A 23,147-nucleotide genomic window follows, 5' to 3' on the forward strand; every position below is an offset into this window, starting at 1 on the left:
GGGAAGATGAAAAAGTTCTGTAAATAGATAATGATGTTGATTATAGGATATTGTGAATGTATTTAAAGCCACTGAATTGTATACTTAAACCATTTTAAAAGGGTTAAAATGGTAAAAATTTATTTTATGTATATTTCACCATAATAAAATAAAGTGACACCCACCTATTTTGATTTGTATCCAAAACGTGAGATGGATTAATGGATAGGCGGAGGAATGGATAGATAGATGGGGAGATACAGTATGATAAATAAATTTAGCAACATGGTGATTGTGGAATCTATACACTGTACTCTTCCTACAACTTTTCTGTTTGCAATTTTTTTGGAATAAAAATTTAGAAAATGTAAAGTGCATCCTTGATGGATCTGGGTGGTGGCTTGTGCCACCAAAGGAGGGATAAGCAGACCCTGAGTGCCTCCTGCTGAGAGGACCCAATGCCTTTTGTGAAATAGACTTGCCAAAAACTGGACATGGACTCTGACCCTAGATTGGCCAACTTGAGGACAGAGGAATGGGTTAAACTTCACCACAAGGATGGCATCAGACTGGTCAAGTCAGCAGGACACACAGCCTAGATTCTTCAACAAATATGTTGCAAAGGGGAAAAAGGAGAAGAGGAACCCAGAACTTAAAGGAGCCTGTCTCCAACCAAAGGCAGTGCATGCATCTTGCTTAGATTTTTATTTGAAGAAACTGTAAACAAACAAACACCAAATCTAGAAGAGACCATCGGAGAAATTTCTAAACACAAGCTATACAACGATATTGAAGAATTATTGTTAAACTTTTTAGTTGTGATCATGACATTGTAGTTATTGTTTGTGGTGGTATCTTTCAAGATATCTATCAAAGTTTTTACAGACGAAATGCTATGCTGTCTGGGATTTGCTTCAAAGTGATCCTGTGGTGGGGGTCAAGTTGAAACGAGGTTGGCCATGGGTGCTGGAAACTGTTGATGCTGACTGTTGGTTCAGTGTAGGTTCATTACGTTATTCTCCCTAGTTTTGAATATGTTTGAAATTGTCCATAATAAAGGTTTTTCAAAAGTGGTTGCCCAAGAACAAGCCAAGATAATTTTGCAAAAAGAATAAGGAAAGACCTGCCCTATCAACTATCAAAATATATTCTAGTGGCAAGGACTTTCTTAAATTACCAGGTTAGATGGTGCAAGCAGCTATTCCCATTGGGTATCTGTCCTACTGATGCCCTTGAACATGGGTGAAATGACGTGCACATACGGTTATTCACGGCGGCAGCAGCATGGGCTTGGCAAAGGATGAGCAATGACTGCATGAACCCCAGCAGGGAGCAAACACTGATGACATCTGAATAATGGGCTAAAACATGACCATAAGAAGAGGAAACACAGTTGGCCTGGCTATATGGGACCACCCCAAAGACCTATTACATGGGAAAAAAAAAATAGCAAGGATATAGTCTAGAGCTCTCTATAGTAGCCCAGACTATTATTTTTGCAAAAGATGGGAAAATAGAAAATAGAATTCAAAATTAAAAATACACAAAAAAGAAAAAAATAGAAAACAAAGATGGGAAAGTATAAAATATATATAAAGAAAAATAAGGGGAAAATGAGAAAATATAATATGTGTATAGATTTCCTTGTATCTGGATAAAAATGTCTCTGGAAGTCAAAACAGGAAACCAGACGACACTGGGTGTCTCCCAGGGAGGGGACGAGTGGTGGCTGAGGGACACAGGAGGGAAACATTTCAATGTCTATGTCAATATTACCTATCCAAAACCGAAAAGATTTATAGCTATAATGAATATTTAATTTTGAAAACTGCTATAAGAAGCAAATATCACTAGAAGAGTGTGCAACTGTCCAGTCAAGAGAGCTGAGATGCACAAGGTCTTGAGAAATGGGGAAGAAATTTAAATGTCTTTCACAACGTGGCTGACCCGTCTCAAATTAACCTGTTCCATAGAAACATGTTGGCAAACACTAGGTTAACAATACTATCAAATGTTTATTAAGCACTTGTTTGTATATCTTTCTGATAAGCATTTGACAAACATGACCTCATTAGCTCTTTACATTAGTCCTACAAGGTAGCAAGCACGCCCATCCCCAGTTCATAGTTGAGAGCTAAGGCCCAGAGAAGGGAAGCCACTTGCCTGAGGTCACACAGTGAGAAAAGGGTGAAACTGGCAATCTTATCTACGTGGCATGTGGTCCCCCTTAGGGGACCTTTGCTGACATATTTAACATACAGATTGAGGGCCTTCTGTGTTCCAGGCACTGGTTTAATTGCTGGCTGGTGATTCATAGGTGAGCAAAGGTTGAATAGCTGAATCTGGCTTCTGCAGTGAGTGTCTTGCCCTAGCTGCAGTCCCCAGGAGAGCAGACTCTGCTGAAGAGGAGCCCAGGGACCATGCCTCTAGCAGAGGAAATATGAGTCTATTACTAGCTAGGGGAGATAGTGGGCTCCAAGGGCGGGTGCTGGAGGACGGCAGAAAGATCAGATTCAAGGGCCTGGTTAGCTCCCTGTTGTCCTGGGTCCCTCAGGAGCCTGGGTCAGGCTCATTACCTTGGAAGGTTTTATGGTTTGAATGTCTGTGTCCCCTCAAGAGTCATATGTTGGAATCCTAATGCCCAATGTGATGGTATTAGGAGCTGCATAGGTCATGAGGATGGGGCCCTCACTAAAGCAATTAGTGCCCTTATAAAAGAGGCTCCAGAAAGATCCTTTGTCCTCTTCCACCTTGGGAGGACATAGTGAGAAGGCACAGGCTATGAACCAGGAAGAGGGCCTTCGCCAAGACCTGACTAGGCTGATGCCTTGATCTTGGACTTCCCAGACTCTGGAACTGTGAGAAATACATTTTTGTCATTTATAAGCCACACAGTCTGTGGTATCTCGTTCTAGCAGCCCAAAGAGACTAAGGCAAGGGAAGTCAGTTCACAGAGATGTGTTCTCCGGACAGGAGCACAGCACAGGAAGTCGGTGAAGCTGACCTCCCACTTGTGAGCTCTCCTTGGGGCAGGGAGTGAGCGGGAGGCCCTCTCTGTGGGTCCTGCCTGCTCCAATCTCCCCCAAGCAGAGCTGCTGGTGGGCTTCAGCAGACACTGAATACTGAGGGGGCCTGGCTTCGGTATTTCTCATGGACCATTTTGAGGATGGGTATGAGGTTCTGGAAGGTCGGCCGGGATGAGGCCTCTGTTCCCCAGCAGTTCTTCATGAGCAGATAGATCTGGAGAAGGAAAAATTGAGGCTGTGATCTCTTCTCTCTCTCTGGGCTGATGGTGGGGGCAAGGGAGGAGGGGAGAGTCTCACCTCACAGGGACATTTCTCTGGCTGCGGCAGCCTCTCCCCTCGTTCCAGCAGCTCAGTGAGCCTCAGCACCATCATCTGTCCCTGGGTGTGGCCTATGAGCTCAATGAATTTCTACAGAAGAAATAAGACAAGCACTTTTTAAGAGGCGGGCCGTCTAGGTAGAGGTTAGGAGTTTGAAGCTGGACAGCAGGGGTTCTCATCCCACCTTTACCACTTCTCAGCTGTGTAATTTTGGACTTAGGACTTCACCTTCTAGGCCTCAGTTCTCTCATCTGTAAAATGGGTAATAACACCTACTACCTGGGGTTACTGTGAAAGTTAGATAAACTAATATTCATATAATAATTCTGAATTAGGTGTCTGCTGTTATTACTAAGCCTCCAAGCAAGTTGTTTTTGCCAGTTCCAAATCTTTTTTTTTCTCTCTCCTATAAAGGCACTCTGATTGGCTTTGGGAATAAATCCCTAATATACTCTAGGCTCCTCTCCCTAGCCAAGGACTACACAATCATTGGTTCCCTGGAGGGCACGTGAGCCAAGCTGGGCCAATCAGAGGGTCCTGAATTATGCTGGAAAGAGAAGAACCCTCTTCTCCTCAACTGGGGGGTGGGGACGGTCCCTAGAGGGGTGGGGGTCCACTGTTGCCACAATAGAGGAAAGGCGTGCTTGAGAAATGCTACCACAGAGAACTGTAGAGCCAAGAGATGGAGAAAATGGGATTCCTGATGACATTTGAAGGTCAAGATCAAGCTGTGTCCTCAGTGTCCTCCTGGAGTTTGCAAATAGTGGAATAAGCTATTCCTATTTGAGCTGCTTTCTGTCACAATCAAAGCATGCTGCAGTGTAAATGGCCCACTTTACAGATTGGGACTATGAGGCTCAGGTGGGGGAGCTGGGAACTGAATGCAGGCCTCACTAACTCCTCCCCAGAGGCACCAGCCTGGCTCTCACCGAAGGGGGACTCTGGCTGGAGTCACAATAGGTCAGCAGCTCATACATGGTGACCCCAAAGGACCAGACGTCGGATGCATAGTAGAACTTACACTCCTTCAGGCACTCTGGGGCATACCTGGAGAGAAAGGGCACTCAGGCCTTGGGCCAGACCAGGCTGGAGTCCTTACCTGGGGCTTAGGAGCCATCTGGCCCCAGTTAAGGGCCCACCCTTAAGAGACAGGGTAGTGTCACTGGAACCAGGACCTTCTGTCTGAGGCCCCAGCATCCGTCTCCTCCACCCTGTCTGCTCCAGGTCACCTGGGCACCCCCCTCCAGTTGGGTCCCGCCTGGTCACCAGAACACCGGGCTGTCCCCATCCTCGCGCACGCAGTAGTACTCGTGGCCGTCGGGCACGGCCTTGGCTAGGCCGAAGTCCCCGATCTTGACCAGCCTGTTGTTGTCCAGCAGCACGTTGCGCGCAGCCAGGTCTCGGTGCACATAGTGTTGCGCGTGCAGGTAGGCCATACCCTGGGGGCAGGGTGAGTCAGGATCAGGGTGACACCTGCCCCGCCAGTGTCAGTCAACCTCGCAGGGAACGGGCACCAGAGTGGGCAGGATGTTAGGTAGGGCCAAACAAAAGTAAGCTGGAGCCGGAGAGCAGAGGTGGGGCCACACAGGTGCTCCTGGGCCAGGGTCAAATCATCAGTGGAAACTAGATGGGTTGGGGGCCAGGCTGGCGGAGGTGTGGCCAGGTGATCTGTTGAATGGACAGGGATGGAGGAGAGCTGGCCCAGGGACAGGGCCAGGCGAGCAGAGGGGATAGGAAGGTCAGGCCAGGACAACCAGGAGGGCAGCAGGTTCTCCAAGCAAGGGTGGTCAGGCCCACCTCGCAGATCTGCTGGGCGAAGAGCAGCAGCTGGGCTAGCCCGACGCTGTGCCGGGGCAAGTAGTCTCGGAGGCTGCCCAGGGGCACGTACTCCATGACGAGCTGCACCGACTTCTCACCTGACACAGGAAAGGGGCAGCCTGTAAGGGCAGTAGAGGCAGGGGCCACGGGCCACCCACCCTGAGGCCTGCAGCCCCCACCCTAAGTTAGGTGGGAAAGTCAAGACTTGTCCACATTAGGCCCAGCCCTCAGGTGGGACAGAACCGTCCTGAACCAACCCGTCTCCAGGTAAGGGAGCTGACGGTGGCTCCCACCCACCCTAGTCTTGGCAGAGCGCCTACCAGATGAAAAGGAGGCAGCAGGGCCAAGTACATCCTCCAGCCTGGGGCTGAGAGGCTGTAACTGGCCAGGTATTGCTGGCTCCGCCCACCAAACCACACCCAAGCTCTGGCTCCGCCCACCACATATCTAGGCTCTGACCACCTTGGTCCTCGCAGCAGCCCTTGTACTTGACAATGTGCTTGTGGTAGAGCGTGCGCAGGATGTCGATCTCTCGCCGCCAACCCGTGCGGAGCTGGGGACCGCTGCCTGCCTTAAGGGCCTTCACTGCCACCATCTCACCAGTGCCATCGTTGGTGGGGTCATAGCAATATAGGCTGACCTTCCCGAAGTGACCCTGGCCGGAGCGTCCAGGAGCATTAGCCCCACCCACAGCTCCCCAGGCCCCACCTCGTCTGTTTGGAAAATCCTAGGCCCCACCCACTCCACATTGAAGGGTGCCCTTGGGGCCTAGGCCTCCCTCCCCAGAGCCTCCCTTGAAGCTAAGGGTCTTCTAAGGCCAGGGCTTTCTAACAGCCCCGGCCCCGCCCCCCCCTCCTCCAGGCCCCGCCCTCACCTCGCCCAGATCCCGGATCTTTTTCAAATAACGCTTGTGGAAAACCGTGGGATCTGACACAGGCAAGTCCAGGTTCACAGACAAGACATCAAAGAGATCTGGAAAAGCCACAGTGGGTGAATCCCGATCCCCGCCCTTTCCCCAGCAGGCTCACACTTGGGGAAACAGAAAGCTGGCAACTACTACCCTCAGCATCTGATCCTAGAGATAAGGACACTTTTTTTTTTTTCAAGAGCTGGAAAATTCCACTTCTTGTCCAAAATGTGGAATTGGCCACACCAAGACAGATACCTGGGATGTTCTGAGGTTGGGTAAAGGGCACAAACTTTTAAAACCTAAAAAGTTGCCATGGTCTAATTCATCCAAAGAAGTTGTGGCTTTCCCCAAGCAAAACATTAAGGAGAGCTCGAAGCATCCTCTCCCCCTACTTGAGTGAATTAGAAACTGCACACACTGTAGGCCACTCTACAGAGACTGTGGGTGCACCAGGCCTGGGTCAGCAGGGATCCCAGCCTCTCCCCTTCACCCAGGGTCCTGGCCCTGTAGCAGTGCTTACTTTGGGGCTGCAGCTGAGTGAGGTCACGCAGGATGGTGCGGAAGGATGGCCGCTGGGCTGGCTCGTAAGTCAGGCACTGGCTGGTGAGTGTGGCCAGCTCTGGGCATGAGGGCTCCGGCAGCTTGTGCTGCTTTTGGTAGAAGCGCTCTTTCTGTTGGGGAGGGGATGGGAAGGAGTCAGTGCACCCTCTCAGTCCTTTTCCCTCGAGGCAGAATCTAGTCCCTGGAGTAGCAGGGCTGGACCAGCCAGGTCTTCGTTCTTGCCATTCCCATTTTACAGATGAGGCAAGTGAGCCTCGGCAAAGGGACGCAGATTTGTCCACCGCTGCAGAGCCAGGACTTGAACCCAAGTCCAGCAGACTGTTGTGCTGGAGCATTTCACACTTGGCCCTTCCTGCCCTGGCTTCTACCCACCTCTGGTTCCAGGAAGGTCCTGCATACTGCAGTTCCCTGAAAGCACCAAAGCCCCCAAGCCTTTGCACAGGCTGTGCCCTCTGTCTAGGCTGCCCTTCCTAGGTTGGGACACTGTGACACTTCTGCACTTGGATTAAAACCTCCTCTGGGAAGTCTTGCCCGACACCTCAGCTGGGTCAGGCGCATCCTTTGGGACCCCTTTCTCCTGACAGTCCATGCTTCCCCCATCACTGACCCAGCCACTGCTGAAAACTGAAGCCCGTGGCCTATCTGCTGTGTGCCACAACGACCTTATGAAGTTGGGACTACAGTTAACCGCAACAGATAGATGACCTGATGGAGCCCCAGAGAGATGAGGCAACATATGTGAGGCCGCTCAGCCAGAGGGGAGGCAGCTCTGGACACTAAATATATCCTCTAGACTCCTTGGAGATGCCTGCCCTCTTTGTGGAGAAGGCCCAGGGGTCCCCAGGACATACCTCGGAGGGGCTACGGCCCTGCAGAGGGGCCTCCCCATCAAAGCAGATCTCCAGGAGGGTGGCTCCAAAGCCCCACTTGTCCGCCGCGGTGCTTAAGCTGTTGGCTCCACCAGACAGGCACTCTGGGGCTGTCCAAGGGATCCGCTCTACTCGCTCTGGGGGGCCAGGGTCAGAGGTCAGTCAGCAAGGTAAAATAAGTGGGGAAAGCCCATCCCTATACCCAGCCCTGCCCAGGTCCTCACCCTCCCTGGAGAGGGCGCTCAGGCCCACGCCCGGGTCACTCAGCTTAATGAAGGGGCTGGTGCCCTCCGCCTGCCCCAGCCGTGCCAGCAGGATGTTCCGGCCACAAACGTTGCCATGAACCAGACTCTTGTCTTCCTGGGGTGGGATGGGGTGGAAAGAGGGCATGGCCACTGGGGGTGTAGGTCTCACCCCCATCCCATCCCATGTGGTCCCCACAGGGATAGCCCATGTGAAAAAAAGACAATCAGGGTCATTATGCAGATTCCAGTACATTGTCATAGTGACAGGCCAGCCCTGGGTGCCCAGTGAGTCCTTCCTGTTTTCCTGGCACTGGGGCCAAGGCTTTTGGTCAAGGACAAAAGGCCAGAGGACCCCTCTGCTGTCCTCAAACCCATGTGAGGAAAGCTCCTTCCCCAGGACCTTTGCACTGGGTGTTCCCTCCGCCTGGAACACACTTCCCCCAGATGCACAGTGAGACCTCCCCAACCCACCTATTTAAAACTTCACCTGTTCCCCAAACTGTAGCAAGTCTTTATCTCCACCTCTACTTTTCCAACATAGTTCTTACCACTTTCTGATATATTATGTAATGTACTTAATTATTATTTCTCATTTGTCCTTCCCAACTCAAATGCCAGCTCCCTAAGGACAGAGATTTCCGTCTGTTTTGTTTTCTGTTGTGTCCCCCAGGGCCTAGGACAGAGCCTGGCACACAGGGGGTATTCTGGAAACTGGGGTGACTGGACCAGGAGGGGCTGGGATGAATGGCAAGAGAGAGTGACAGGGTCTTGGACACCAAATGGAGGAGTTAGGTGTTCTCTCAGGGGAGGTGGGAGCCACAGGGGTGTATGAGCAGATGAGATTCAGGGAAGATCTCCCCAGGTCAGTGTGTGAATTGGAGGATGTGTCGAGGCCTCCACATCCAATGCAGAGGCTGCCCTGGCCTTCCCCACGGACCCAGGCCTTGCCTGTAGGCTACGCACCAGGTAGCTGAGGGCGCTGGCCAGCTGCTGGGCCACTGTCAACTTCCAGGCCAGAGGCACGTGGCCTCTCTCCCGCCGCAGCCACACGTCCAGGGGCCCATGCTCCACGTACTCCGTCACCATGATGTCTGCAAAGGCCCAGCCACTGCAGGTGCTGCCCACCTGCTCACCCTCCAAGACACCAGGGGCAGGACATGGGGGCTGGGACTGTAGGTGGGGAAGGGGTCAGGCAGGGGTGCGGTAGGGGAGGCTTGGGAGGGACTTTGGGGAGAGGAGAAATGCGGGATGGAGGGTAGGCTGAGGTGAGTGGTGGCATGAGGGTCCAGGATGGGGCTGGGGAAGTGGGGGCAGGTGCAGACAAACGCAGGTGTGGAGCTCCAGGTTGGGGCATGAGTGAAGTTGGGATCCCATAGGTGTCTTCCCAGTAGGGGTGCTGGTGGAGTGGGAGGTGTGCAGGGCTGGCGTGGAGGCCAGCGCTGATGGGAAAGCAGGAGAGAGGGACACGTGCGGTTGAGGTCGGTGGGCCTGTGGGCTGGCTGCAGTCACCTTGAACAAGGAGCTACAAGGTGCACGCAGAGTGAGGGGAGAGGGGCTGAGGTCTGGGAGGATCATGGTGGCCAACAAGGCTGGGTCTGTGTGGTGTCACAGTGTTGATGGGGTAGGAGGGCAGATGGAGCTGGGCTGTGGAGGTGTTTGGGTGACAGATGGAACTTGGGGTGCAGTACGGAGTCAGGGTGTAGGTGGAGGGTGAGGGTGTAGCTGGGATCAGGGTGCAGGTAAGGGTCAAGTTGTAGACAGGGTTCAGGGTATAGGTGAGAGTCAGATGGGCACAGACTGGGGTTGGGGTATAGGCCAGGGTCAGTGTGTAGTCAGGGATAAGGACGCAGGTCGAGGGTATAAGTTGGATCGAGCTGTAAATGGAGGGGCACGGGGTGGGGGGGCGGGGCCCACTTACTCTCGGAGCCGTGCACATAGACGCCGTGCACGAAGACCAGGTGCACGTGGGAGACCTGGCTCATGAGGCTGGCTGTCTCATAGAAGGCCTGTGGGGACAGGGCAGGTCAGGTGCAGACCCTGTCCCCTTCATCTTGCCCCAACCACCGCCATTCCCCCCCCTCCCCCCACCCTGTCCCCTGGCCGTGCTCACTTACCAGGGCGATGTCATGGTGACCGGGGTCTAGCACCTTGAGAACCACTCGCAGGTCCTGCCCACGGCCCTCGTCGGCCGTTGCGGGGTCCCTGCCACCTGCCTTGTCCTCCTCGGGGCCTCCGCCCTCCACTCGCAAGATGCCCTCATACACGTTGGTCCTTGTGCCCTGGCCCAAGTGGGACAGCTGGGGGGGACATGGCATGGAACACCTCCATGACAACGGCTCAGGGCTGCCTGCCTCCCAGTGCCCCACGCCCGCAGGGGCGCCTCCGTCGCACTACCTGGGTGATGTCTTCCTGGCGGACGCGGTGGAAGCTGAGGTGGCTGAGGTTGAGTGGCCTGGTGCTGGCCTGAGACCCCCGCATGATGATGAGGTTGGAGATCTCTGGGGGTGGAAGCTGTCACTGAGGACTGGCACAGAGGGGAAAGGATTTCCGGACCCCGTGGCCCCCCAACCATCTCCATACCTCCTGGCCGGGGCAGGCAGCAGCGGCGCAGGGAAAAACAGTCGTTGCCGGCCCGCAGGGAGCATCCCTGCAGGGCAGCCCGCAGCTCCCGCACGCTAGGGAAGGGCTGGTCCCAGCCCTCCAGCGTGATGGTCCCAGCTTGTACCTCTATGGGGAACTTCCGCAGGCGCAAGCCCTTCGGGCCAGATGCCTAAGGTGGGGGGTGGGGGTGGGGGCAGTGAGCAGGGGTCCAGGCAGGGAGCGAGCCCTGCCCCAGCCCAGGACCCCCACCCCAGGCCCACCTGGTCACGCTGCGCCACCGTGAGGATGAGGCGGTTGAGGTGGCTGGTGCTCCAGTGAATGAGGTAGAGGCCATCCTCGGGCCGAAGCTTGGCCAGCACGAATGGCTCCCTGGGCAGGGGATTGGGGACGACAAGGGGGCACCATCAGGGCACCTGGGGGCACCCTCCCAGCTGAGATAAATGTCAGACACAACTTATGTGATGACACTGTGTCTGAATACACACACACAGATGTAACACTGTCACACACACAAAAACACACACAGACACAGGTACCCGAAGAGGCACACACTTGTGCATAACAACTGTCAAACACCATGGCTTACAAGGTGACACACACACAGACAGGAAACCGCCATCAGATTCCAGATGGGCACACACCCAGCCACAGACACAGCCACTTGCGGGGTGGCACACAATGCACAGTCTGTCACACACCCAAAGGCTGGTGATCGCAGACACAGCGCTGACCCAGCATAACACAGTAGCATGGGCATCGGCACCCAGACCCAGAGGCGACAAGTGTCATGAGCACAAACAGGTACTACAAGGTGTCACAGCCACATGGGCCCTGACAACTACACACATGTTGGCTCACACACTGCTATGGACTGAATGTCTGTGTTCTCCCTAAAATTCCTGTGTTGAAGCCCTAAACCCAAGGTGATGGCATTAGGAGGTGCACCTTTGGGAGATGATTATGTCATGAGGGTGGGGCCCTCACGAATGGGATCAGTGTCTTATGAAAGGGACCTCAGAGATCTCTCTCGTCCAGTTCACCATATGACAAAGACAGAAGACTGAACTTCTGGCTGTGATCCTGGAAGTGGGGCTCTCGCCAGACACCAGATCTGCCAGCACCTTGAACTTGGACTTCTAGCCTTCAGAACTGTGAGAAATAAGTGTCTGTGGCTGCTAAGCCACCGAGTCAATGGTATTCTGTTAGAGCCGCCTGAACGGACTAAGCCACACGTTGATGTGGCCCACAGACCCCTGACGGGTGGCACACACTTCAGAGAAACGACCCCTTCACCCTCCTCTGGCCTAGAGACTAGGCTCGGAGGGGTCAGACCTAGACACCGCCAGGGGACAGCCCCAGCGTCACAGGTAGAATGGGGGACACCCAAGCACAGGGCCAAGGACCAGACAAGCTGACAGTCACAAACCCCAACCCAGCAGCATGGCCACCCACACCCCTGATGACCATATAAGCCCTGACACTTGACATCCTCAGCCCCACATGTCCAAGCAGGGCACTCAGACAGTGATCACAATTACCAGGACCCTGCAAAGGTGTTCACACACACATCTGAATGGCCACCAGCGTGTGGGGCAACACACAGCCCCGCAAAAGTCACTAGTCATGTCACATGCGAAACAAGGCATGATGATTTTAAATGCAGTCACCAGAGCAGTGACACAGCTGTATGCCAAATGGGCTGTTAAACATCCAGACGTGCACGGTGACAGTCCCAGACCCAGGCACTCTCAGCACGACACACCACCCATGCCACTGCCGGCGCCCTCTCTCCCCCCTATTTGCACACACATGTCTGCACACACACACATGGGCAGGCTCACGTGCACTTCTACACACGGACACACATGGGTGAACAGGTGCGCTCACCCCTGTGCACCTACTGATGTGAATGCATGCCCCGTGTGGTACGAGTGAATCCTTGTACACATACACGTATGCACACACAAGCAAACACGCACATGAAGACACGAATGCCTACCCACACATGTGCATTCACACACGTGCCCTCACACCCTAAGACACACAGGCACGCACTGAGACACAACCGTGCACACACCTCATTCAAACCCCATGGTCCCTGGAGCTCACAGTCCCGTGGGCAGCTGCCACCACCTCGGCCCACACCAGCCACTTGCCCTCCCCCTGACCCCGCACTCACAGCAGGGGTCCATGGATACCGTCCTGGATACTCATCACCAGCCGTGGAGGAGCCACCTCGTGGCATAGGTAGTGGCTCGAGTCGGCGGTCAGGCGGAAATAGCCATCCACCAATGACACCAAGGACAGGGCCGCAGCCCGGGAAGGCAGGGTCAGCTCCTGTAGGCCAGGGGGACGTCAGGCAGGTGTTGCAGGTCAGAGGCGCCCTTCGCCAACCCCTTCCCCCAGTCCCGGGCCCCACCAGGCACTTGTTGTCCTGACAATGAATGCTGACACGGCGTTCTTTCAGCACCATGTGAGTGATGTCCTGGAAGTCACAGAAGTAGGCCCATGGTGCCTCCCGAGGCCTGTCCGCTGGCTGGTTGCCCTCTTCTTGGACCTTGGCTTTCTTCCCAGATGGGCCAGCACGGGGATTCCTGCTGCTGTCACCATCAGCACCACCACAGGGACCCTGGAAACCAGCATGTGGGGCAGATGAATGGAGCAGGGCTGTGCCTCTTTAGTCCCCCAGCAGAGAGGCGGGAGCTGGAGGGAGCAGTAACCTTTTCAGGAATCCCCCCATGAGTCCCAGTGCCACAGGCTGGACAGGGCACCCACCCAAAGAGAAGCCAGAACTCAGAGAGGGCAGGAAGGAGGCTCCTAGCCCTCTCAGCCATAGATGCCAGACAAAGCGGTCTCTACAGGACAGACTCCAGAAATCAGGTCCCTGGGGGCAGGCAGACAGACACATCTCAGAGCCACGTGGGGAAAAAAACCACCTGCACCAGAGTCCCTTCAGAGGCCAGGGCCAAGGCGGAGCAGGAGTGCCATCGCCCAGCTGCCCCGGGCCACCAGGTGAAAGAGGCATCCCGCTCACCTCTGCCTGTATTAGCCGCCACTGGATGCCGTCAGTGCCCGACACCAGCACCTCGTGGGTGGGGGGTCCGGGGGCAGACTCGGGGTCCAGAGAGGCCTGCCCGCCGTCCTGGATGTAGCAGGGCTCCCCCTCGGCCTGGGCCAGCAGCTCGAGATGGCACACGGGCACGCGCTCTGTGCCAAAGCGGGGTGCCAGCTGCTCCAGCGTGGCCAGGTATTTAACCATGACGACCTGCTGGGAGAGGCATCCCGGCTGGAAGGCCCTCAGGAACCTGCGGAAGATGCTGCGCAGGCGCAGCCGTGTCAACACGTTGTGCTGCTGGATCTGCCGTCGGAAGGAGCATGGGATGCAGTCCTTGAAGCTGTGGGGACCACCAGGAGGGCCAGGTCAGGGGCCTGGGTTGCAGGCCCAGCTGGGTGACATGGGGCAAATGGCTTAACCTCTCTGAACTTCAGATGTCTTGTCTAGAAAAAGGCAGGCTATTCTGGAGTTGGAAGGAGAGAATGTGATAGAGGGCCAGCGTGGGGAGGCTGGGTGGCATCCATGTCCAGGGCCTGGACTCCAGAGGAGACTGGTGGCTAAGATCCCAGCTCTTGGGCAACTTCCTTAAGCTCTAAAGGGCTCTGCCTTGGGGGCAGGTGGGGACAGTGGTAGAGCGCATGTTCAGCATGCACAAGGTCCTGGGTTCAATCCCCAGTACCTCCGTTAAAATACATATGTATATATAATTATCAATAAAAGGTACCACTCTGGGAAGCCCCTCTGCTCTTCACAAAGTCCTACCCATCACTCATTCTCCTACCCTGCAACTGCCCACCAGTATAGTCCGCTTAGATCACAGATTTCCAAGCCTCACCCTCTATGTCCCAAGCTGCCTCTTCCACCCCTTGAACAGAGGGATCCTAAAGCTCAAGGTTCTAGCTGCCTCTGCCCCCAATTCCAAGCTTTCCAGGGCTCCCGAGGGCCCTCAGGGGAAAAAGGCCCCCTGACTAGTGCCTGGCCGACTCCTGAACCTGGGCAATCCCATTCCAAGTTCAGTTCCCCTGGAAACAGGTCTTTGCTGCCTCCTGCCCTAGGCCTTTGTACATGCTATTCCCTCTGCCTTGAATGCTTTGCCAATGCAATCCACAAATGGATAAAGCCAACACAACTTTCAGGTCTCAGCAAAAACGTCGCCTCCCCCCAGGAGTGTTTTCTGATCTCTTGGGTAGGGTGCCTCCTCTGGGCTTGCCAGTGCCCTGAGCTTCACAGCCCTAGTCCTCTAGAGTGATAAGAGGACAGGGACCGAAAAATATGTGCTTTAAGAAGAACCACAGGTCCTGAAAGACCCATTTCTCCTGCCGCCTCCTCCAGGCAGTAAGCCGTGATTGCCCCAGCCTGCACTGCAGTGGAGGCGAGCAGCTCCCTGGACCCCTGTCTCCTTCCTTCCCTTGAACTCTAGGGAGTCCTCCAAGCCCACCCTGCTCTAGCCTCCAACATATCAGGCACGGTCCAATCTCAGGGCCTTTGCACTGGCTAATCCCTCTGTGGAGAACTGTCTTCTCCCAGATACCAACCTGGCTCCCTCCTTCATTTCCTTAGAATCTTTGAATTGGAAAGCCACCTTCTCAGTGAGGAATTCCCTGACAACTGTTTTAAACTGTACACCCCTCACTCTCTGACACTCCTCCCTTCTCTTCTCCTGCTTAATTTTTCCTAATTGTCCTTAACACCATCTAAAATGCTATACCTTATACTTCTGTGTTTTGTTTATTGCCTGTCTCCATCAGATGTGAGCTCCAGGAGGGCAGAGATTTTTGTCTGCCTTGTTCATTGATGTGTTCCCAACACCCAAAATGAGTACCAGCATACAGTAGGTGCTCGATAAATGTTTGTTGAAGGCATGGCAGTATGCAAGGTCTATCCTGGCCCCCAGATGCCCAGGCATTCTACCCACCTATGCAGCATCCCCACCCCATTCCCAGACACCTGATCTTCTTGGCCACCTTCTCAAGGGGGACACCATCGCGGAGAGCAAGGTGGCAGAGGTGCAGGAAGGCCATGCCCAGGCTCTCGTTCTGAAAGTGGTGGATCTCCTCCTCACTTGACAGCTCCCACAGCGATGCCACGTCATTGACAAATTCATGCTTGCCCTGGGGATGGGGGAGTCAAACAGTAAGGGTGACATGGGAACCTGTTCACTCCCAAGCTTCTGGCCACTCTGGGAAAGGGATTGAGCCCCCATTTTTTGTGATGGCCAAATATACAGCATGTATGCCTCCTCTGTCCAACCCTATGCCTGTGGCAGACATCATTAACTGATCACAGCATTCTAAGAGTCTCAAAACCCTTCGGTTCAGGCAGCCAAAGAATCCCAGAAGAATGTATTGAAATCTATCAGCTATGGTAAATTGGGAGGGAAATAGGGACTCTTTAATTGCCCTGTACCCCACAAACAGTCCTGCCCCCCCAGCCCTGCTCACACCTGCTCAAAGAGGTACTCAAAGGAGGCTGGGTCCAGGAGTTGTATCCCTTTCTCTGCCTGTTCTGAGGAAGCCTCAGCCCCTGGGGGCCCGCAGCGGTACACAGCCGGCTCCTGAGGATTCATGCCATGCCAGTTCCGGAAATAAAACCTGCAGGAAGGGAGGGGGCGCAGCTGGGGCTTAGCGTGGATTCAGACCAGCTCCAGGAAGGTGGGGACAGAAAAAACGGGACAAGCCTTCCAAGGGGACATCACCCACCTCATGCGGAAGTGCAATGTCAGGCTCCTGTCTCCAGAGATATCTAGGATGTGGTTTGGAGGTAGCCAGACCTGGGCCTGGGCATCAAAGAGGGCGAAGAGATTGAAGCAGGGTGGAGTGATGCCTAGAGAGGGGAGAAACAAGTCAGGAGTCGGTGTCTGCTGCCATTACCCCTGTGGACCCCCAGACCCTCCCTTCACAATCCCTCCCTGGGCCTCCTCCCCTGCCAACACAAGGCAATGCAATATGTTGACTGTGCTGTGGCCTCACAGAAAGACTACAATTCCCAGCCTCCCCTGCAGCTAGGATGGCGTCATGGGGCTGGTTTCTGGCCAATGGGAGGTGGGCATAAGGGGTATGCATGTTTCCAAGTTCCAAAATTAACTCTCCTGCCCTTTTCCCTGCCCCAGGGATGTTGGAGACCCCTTGTGCCTGGTGGTGAAGCTACAAGATAGAGGTGAATCATCTGAGCTGCATTAGATTTCAGGTAAACCTTCATTGTCTTAACCCAAGAGAATTGCTGCTTGTTACTACAGCAAAACCTATCATAGACTGACTAACACAGCTCTACAAACTGCTGGTACTTTTCCTGGTCTCTCTCTGAACTCCAGCCTCAGAGAAATAGCCAACTACCACTTGACTTTCTCTCTCTGGACATTTCAGGCCTCCTTAGACGTGCCAAACAGATCTCACCTGAGGTCCCCAAACCTGCCTCCCCACCACTTGGTTCTTTAAGCCAGGATTTGATCCTCATTTTCAACTCCTCCCACGGCCCCTCCACATCAGACTGGTCACAAATCCTGCTCTTTCTGCATTCTCCATCCCTCTGGGACCCACCTACTTCCTTCCAATCCAAAGCCCAGCCCTAGTCCAGCCTCCAGGCTTACTGTCATTCCCCATGCCCACAACCCAAGCATCTTTTTTATACACATCACTTAAAAGTTATATCCAAAACAGTCCTTCCAGAATAATCTATAATCACCTAAGTACCAGCCACCTGATAAAGAAATAAAATTTGGCAAGTATAACTGAAGCCCCCAGCTACATCCACCTCCTTTCCCCTCCAACAAAGAGGTAACCATACTCCTGAACTAGAATTTATCATTTTCATATCCCCTATGATCTAGTCTTGTTTTCTTTCTTTTCTTAATTTTAGTTTGCTTGGGGATTATTTGGGGGGGGGGTAATTCAGTTTTTATTTACTTATTTATTTTTAATGGAGGTGCTGGGGATTGAACCCAGGACTTTGTGCATGCTAGGCTTGCACTCTACCACTGAGCTATACCCTCCCCTCTACCCTATGATCGAGTCTTGAATATTATAAACTTGAATGCGGTATTACACTATAGGTGTCCTTCTGCAATTTGCTTTTTTGTGCTACAGTAGGTTTTAAGCTTCACACATGACATACGTAACTTTGGTCAAATTCCTTTTTCTTGGCTGTATAGTGTTCCAGAGCTCAACCATACTGCAATTGATGTGTGCGTTCTCTTGTACACAGACTTTGAAATGGTCTCCTGTTTTTCACTAGGATAAACTAGGCAGCTCTGAACATTCCTGTATGCATCTGGAACACATGGGCTGAGTGTCTGCATACCTAGGTTGTAGTACTGTGTGCCTTCAGAGGATGTACATTTCAACCAAGTTACATGATGGCAAATTGCTCTCCAAAGTCATCGCATCTAAGTGTACTGTCCCTCAAAGAAGGAGCATGCCTCCCTGTGAGACAACTTCCTAAAGAACCCAACTGTTTCACTCTCTGGCTTAAACCTTCCATGGTTCCCCTTTGTGCCCTGAGGCAGCCCAACCCCCTTAGTCAGCCATCCATGAGCTAGGCCCAACCAATTATGCTCTGGTTCCAATTCCTCTTTCCCTTCCGAATTCTTGAAACTGATCCTCCAGTTACTCTTAAAGTCCTTTGCTTTCTCTAACAGATCAGGCTTTCTGGGCCCTCAGCCAAGCATGTTTCATATCACCCAGCAAACCTGTCTAACTTCTTTAAGAATCAGTCATCAATGGGAAAGTCCAAGGTGTTACAGAAATCTACCAGAAGGCCCTCATCCAGTTGTGGGGAAGGGCGTTTGAGAGGATGTCCTGGAGGACGTGGCATGTAAGCGAAGTCCCCTTGGAGAGACCTTCTCCTCCTCTGGCAGAAATTACACTTTTGAGTACATCTACTGCAGGCTCTCTGGATAATTCCATGGTTCTCAACTGCTTCTAGGAAAAAGTCTAAACTCTAAACTACTCCCCCTGGTGTTTTTTTTTAAATTAATTTTTCCATTATTTTTTTTTAATGGAGTTACTGGGGATTGAACCCAGGACCTCATGCTTGTTAAGCATGCACTTTACCACTGAGCTATAGCTTCCCCAGTCCTCTGGTGGTTAAGGCACTGTAAGATCTGACCCTGCCTGACCTCTTCCTATCATCTCCTATCTAGAGGTCACCTCCGCCCTGGTCTCTCTGCTCCTGCCCTCACCTGTCACAGTCTGCTCCCCCCACAGCAGCCAGAGAGCATCTGTGACCCCTGAGGCGGTCATGTTCCTCCTCTGCTCACAGTCTTTCATGGCTCCCACCTCTCTTGGAGTAAAATCCAAAGTCCTCCCTAAGGCCCAGAAGGCCCTGAACAACCTGTGCCATCACCTCCTTGCCCTCCCCTACTCCTGTCTCCCCTTCACTCACTCAGCTACAACCACACTGGCTTGTCACTGTTGTTGGCAAATTTCCCACCTCAGGGTCTTTGCACTTGCTGTTCCCTCTGCCTAGCACCATCTTCCCCCAGATATCCCTGTGGCTCCCTTCCTTATCTCTTCAACTTTTTCATTTTTTTGCCATTAGCTCTGGCATCCTATGCAGTTTTCTTATTTACTGTGTTTCCTGTTGATTCCTATTAGAATATCAGCTCTCCAAAGGCAGTAATTTGGGGCTGGCACACAGTAGGTGCTCACTCAGTGTCTGCTAGAGTGTGAATGGGCACACGATTGGGTGGATGGGGCCCAGATGCTGCCAGCACCTCCACCCTGCCATGGGGCCAATGCCTCGGACTTACAGACTTTGTGTGCGATGTGGATGCAGACCTCCTCTGCCGTCAGTGTAGCCTCGCTGAAGGTGACCCAGGGCTCCCCACCACCAGGGCCAGCCCAGTGTAGAAGAACCTTCAAGCCTCCTCTGGTGGCCATGGGCTGAGCTTCATCCCCATCGGGCTTTCTGCCCCTGGTGGTGGCCCCGCAATGGCACAGAGGCATGCTCTTGACAGCTGGCTGGGCTGGGAAGAAACATTCTATCAGCCCCTAGGTCTCAGCCTGGAGGCCCCTCTTTTAGCATCTCAACCTTGCAACCATCCAGACTTGAGGCCCGAAGATTCTGGACCCTCTTTGCTGTGCAAACTTAGGCACCCAATTCCCCTCCCTGAGCCTCAGTTTCCACATCTGCTTGTTGGAGATGGGGTGTGTCCCCACCTATTAGAGCTGTCATGAACAATAATACTCCCAAACCTCTTTCCTGGACAAATTCACCGATACAAAAATCTGCTCTGAACCCACCTTTCCAAAGTAACCAGGCAGACAGGTGTGGTCAGACAGACCTGGAAGGTGAATCCTGTGTCAACTCAGGCAAGTCATTTAGCCATGCTGGGCCTCAGTTTCCCCATCTGGAAAATGGAGATATGGAGATGCTGAGAGTGTTGCCCTGAAGAGATGATTGTGAAGTTTCTACCTTTTTTTTTTAAATGGAGGTATTAGGAATTGAACCAAGGACCTCCCGCATGCTAAGTGCATGCTCTATCACTGAGCTATACCCTCCCCTCCCTCCTCCACCTTTTTTTAACTTTTAAACTAAAGCTGTGAGTGAATTATGCACCACTGTTACCATATTGCAGACAGGTAAGGACTTACCATTGCCATTTTGTTGTTTTCTGGTTGTTTTGCAGATCCGTTGTTCCTCGTTTCCTATTCTGCTGTCTGTCTTTGTGTTTTGATGTAATTACTACAGGATTTTCCCCTCGTGGTTACCCTAAGTTTAATGTTATAAGTGTAAGGTATTTTATGAGAAATTACATAAATTCTCATAAAATACCTTACACTTATAACACCCTATTTTAAGCTGATAACAGCTTCACTTCAAAAGAATTTGGAAACTTTACACTTTTTAATTTTCCTCCACCTCAAATTTTGATTACTGCTGTTATTATAATTTACATGTTTTTCATATCGTGTAACTAAAACAGATTATTGTAGTTATGAATTTTTTTCTACATTCTTTTTTTTTTTAACAGAGGTTCTTTGGGATTGAACTAGGACCTTGTACATGCTAAGCATAAACTCTACCACCCACCCAACCATTTCCCTCTCCCTACATTCTTTTTTTTAAACTAGAATGAATTAGGTTGTGATGGTTCAACACAGTTTTGCATGTTATACGGTCAGCACCTTGATAATAGGCATGAAAAAATAACATCGGAGAAGAGCAAGAATGAAGTCCTTATTATTGGCTTTATCATCACAATGATTTTTCTCTTTCAAAGGGCCAGGCTTCCTGAGGTCCCCAGTATCTCCCGGGAGGGTCTGTCAACGATTCCACGGATATTACTGATTTAAAACAGTGACGCAGAAAAGAGAATGTTTTAATAGCGCAATGTCGGATTCGTCAGGAAGCAACTTCTCTCAGCCTGTTTCCTCATTTGGAAAATGGGCACGTAATAGTCACTATCTCAAAGGGTTGCTGGGAGGATTCAATGAGATGAGGCAGGGAAAGGGCCCGGCCCTGGCATGCAATAAGCTAAAATCACTATTATTATCTTACTAACGCTCTAGATAAGATCGTGGGGATGGGGCTTTTGGGGTGCCCATCTCCTTCTTCCTAGTTCCCCCTGGGTCCAGACCCAGCTTGGAAGATGGGGTCTGGGTGAGGTCCGCATCCCACACACACTGAAACCTCCAAACCCCTCTTGCAAGCCCCTCTGGCAGGGGAAGGAACCGCGACGTGCACCCACCGGGCATCAACTAGTCCCAAGGCAATGTGGGCGCTTCTACCCACCTCCTGCTACCGGCAGCCTGTCCCGAGCCTCCCGCCGGCCGCATCCTCCCTGGCGACCTTCCAGGCGCGGCCCCTCGCGATCCCCTCCAGACTCACCCTTTCGCAGGAACTCTGGCTGGAACCCGGGACCCCGCCCCACCACCCTGCGGCTGCCGCCGCCTGATCGCCGCTGGGACACCGTCTCCTATTGGCCGCCTGAAAAGAGCACACTCATTGGCTGCTGTCCTGCTCCGCCCTTTCGCTGCAGCGGCGGCTCTCCTATTGGTTCCAGCTTCAGTTTTCGCTCAGCCCAGGGGCGGGAGAGTGTGGTCTTCCTGCCGCGCAGCGACTTCAATAACCCATGCGGTCGGAGGACCCAAGTCAGGTTTCCGGACCTGACTCTCGTGCAAGCCCAGGGTACTCATCTCGGCGATCAAGGCTGCAGCCGGCCGTCATTCAGTCCTCCAACCCTCCTGCTATATGGCTCTACATTCCTTCCTGCCTGTCTTCCCTGTCTGCCTGGCCAGCCCTGCTTCCTTGGTTGAGACCCCGCTTTCCTCCGGGAGGCATTTCCAGCCCACTTGCTCACATCCCTCTCCTGATCACCTGTAGCCCTGTCCTATCAGGCCCCCTTGCTCTCAAGGTAGCAGCTTGGACGTCCTACCTGATCCGAGTTCTGATCCCTACACAGCAAGTCGCTGCGATTTACTGAGAAGGCTATGCGCTGAGCGTATTGCAGGAATTATCTCATTTGATTCCAGCAATAGTTCTCTTGGTTTTTTGTTTGGTTTTTGTTTGTTTGTTTGTTTGTTTGTTTTTTAATGGGGGTACTGGAGATTGAACCCAGGACCTCGTGCATGCTAACCATTCACTCTGTCACTGAACTGTTCCCAACCCCACCCGCCGGGGCTCCTATTCTCAATTCCCAGAGAAAGAAACTGAAGTACAGAGAGATGACAAAGACTCTCCTTAACCAAACTTTAGTCCTCTGAGCCCTATTCTCAACTACCCCTTAACCCCCGCCCCAGTCCTGTCTTTGGTCTGCACAGTCCAGTCTGAGCAAAGAATCCTGAGTCATCCCCCAACTCTTGTTATCTGATGGATAACATTAATATATAAATCCTTGGCCTCTCTTTAGCAAGAATCCTGTTAAGTCAGTTTAGCAAGGCTCTCCCTCCCCTTGATATATCTCCATGGACCCCCTGACTCTTGTGATTTGGCCAGCTATCCCCAGCTGTCTTTGTTGTATTCAGGGTTGAGCCCAACTCTCTCCCCTTTTACAAGCACCCTTACTGCAATAGTCCTGCATAAAGTCTTCCATACCGTTTTGACAAGTGCCAGAATAATTTTTTTTTCTTTAACAGACGTTGAGTAACTTTCCCAGGTCACAAAACACAAAAGGGCAGAGCCAAGTCTATTTCTGGAGTTGGAGCTATAACTGCCAGGGTCAAGGGTACGGTGGCTATTCATCTCTGAGTCTGAGAAAATGTGGGGAAAACCAGACTCTTATTCACAGGACAGCTGTGGAGATTCAGCTTAAATTTGTAGATTGAGATTTAGCTTGGCACCTAAAGGGTAGTGAGTGCTGGGAGCTTGGGGATTGGGGAATGAATGGTGATTCATCCTGACAAGGGAATAATTTGCAACTGGGGGGAAAAAAGAGAGAGAGGCTCTGTACTGCTATGAAGACATCTTCAGAGTATCTCTATATTTCATAAGAGAGAGGAATTAAAAGAATGTATTATATTTCCTTGTGCCTGCTCAGCCCACCTATGGAAGGACTCAAGAGAAATATGGAAATATTGGTTAGCTCAAGGGAAAGAAATTTCAGAAAATCTCAGGAAAGAAATCTTGATACCCCCGTTTCTTCTCACACCCACCTCTGGTTCATGAAGCATAACTGCTTCTCAGCCTCCTGGACAAGCCCTCATCATCACTTGCTGGAACCAGTGCAAGTTGCTTTTATCCTGGTCCGAGGCTCCTGTCCTTGCCTGCGCCCACCCCCACCCCGCTATCTGTCTTCCCTGCATCACCCAGAGGACATCTGTGAACATC

General features: G+C 52.5%; 1 protein-coding gene and 1 non-coding gene across 15 annotated transcripts; both read right to left on the reverse strand.

Moving 5' to 3' along the window:
* Positions 1 to 1,974: 1,974 nt before the first annotated feature.
* On the reverse strand, positions 1,975 to 21,311 carry TYK2 (tyrosine kinase 2). 14 transcript variants are annotated; one of them, XM_032465609.1, is made up of 27 exons: positions 21,114 to 21,277; positions 20,507 to 20,665; positions 19,973 to 20,090; positions 19,622 to 19,728; positions 19,129 to 19,344; positions 16,082 to 16,205; positions 15,826 to 15,973; positions 15,330 to 15,493; positions 13,362 to 13,722; positions 12,747 to 12,956; positions 12,507 to 12,664; positions 10,588 to 10,696; positions 10,307 to 10,496; positions 10,121 to 10,224; positions 9,841 to 10,023; positions 9,645 to 9,732; positions 8,690 to 8,817; positions 7,706 to 7,841; positions 7,464 to 7,618; positions 6,572 to 6,722; positions 6,016 to 6,113; positions 5,604 to 5,796; positions 5,121 to 5,239; positions 4,590 to 4,762; positions 4,253 to 4,370; positions 3,303 to 3,413; positions 1,975 to 3,219 (listed from the first exon to the last, which is right to left on the reverse strand). In XM_032465609.1, the coding sequence occupies exons 5-27, from the start codon at positions 19,322 to 19,324 to the stop codon at positions 3,085 to 3,087; spliced, it is 3,552 nt and encodes a 1,183-aa protein (XP_032321500.1). In that variant the 5' UTR covers positions 19,325 to 19,344; positions 19,622 to 19,728; positions 19,973 to 20,090; positions 20,507 to 20,665; positions 21,114 to 21,277; the 3' UTR covers positions 1,975 to 3,084. The 14 variants fall into 14 exon arrangements, with proteins under 14 accessions (XP_032321500.1, XP_014410281.1, XP_032321503.1 ...); XM_014554795.2 differs by lacking the exon at positions 20,507 to 20,665 and having other exon boundaries at positions 21,210 to 21,311; XM_032465612.1 differs by lacking the exon at positions 20,507 to 20,665 and having other exon boundaries at positions 19,129 to 19,339; positions 19,663 to 19,728.
* Positions 18,376 to 18,447, reverse strand: TRNAV-AAC. The gene has a single exon. It is a non-coding gene; the product is annotated as a tRNA-Val (tRNA).
* Positions 21,312 to 23,147: the final 1,836 nt, after the last annotated feature.

Source organism: Camelus ferus, chromosome 22 (genome assembly GCF_009834535.1).
Source record: "Camelus ferus isolate YT-003-E chromosome 22, BCGSAC_Cfer_1.0, whole genome shotgun sequence".
NCBI classification, from domain to species: domain Eukaryota; kingdom Metazoa; phylum Chordata; class Mammalia; order Artiodactyla; family Camelidae; genus Camelus; species Camelus ferus.

Bases quoted from the DNA above. Each gene is read 5' to 3' on its own strand.
- TYK2 (XM_014554795.2), bottom strand. From the start codon at position 19,324: ATGCCTCTGTGCCATTGCGGGGCCACCACCAGGGGCAGAAAGCCCGAT. The intron at 8,818-9,644 runs GTAAGTGGGCCC...GGGCCTTTGCAG, and splicing joins CTATGTGCACGGCTCCGAGA to ACATCATGGTGACGGAGTAC. The intron at 3,220-3,302 runs GTGAGACTCTCC...TTCCTTCTCCAG, and splicing joins CAGAGAAATGTCCCTGTGAG to ATCTATCTGCTCATGAAGAA.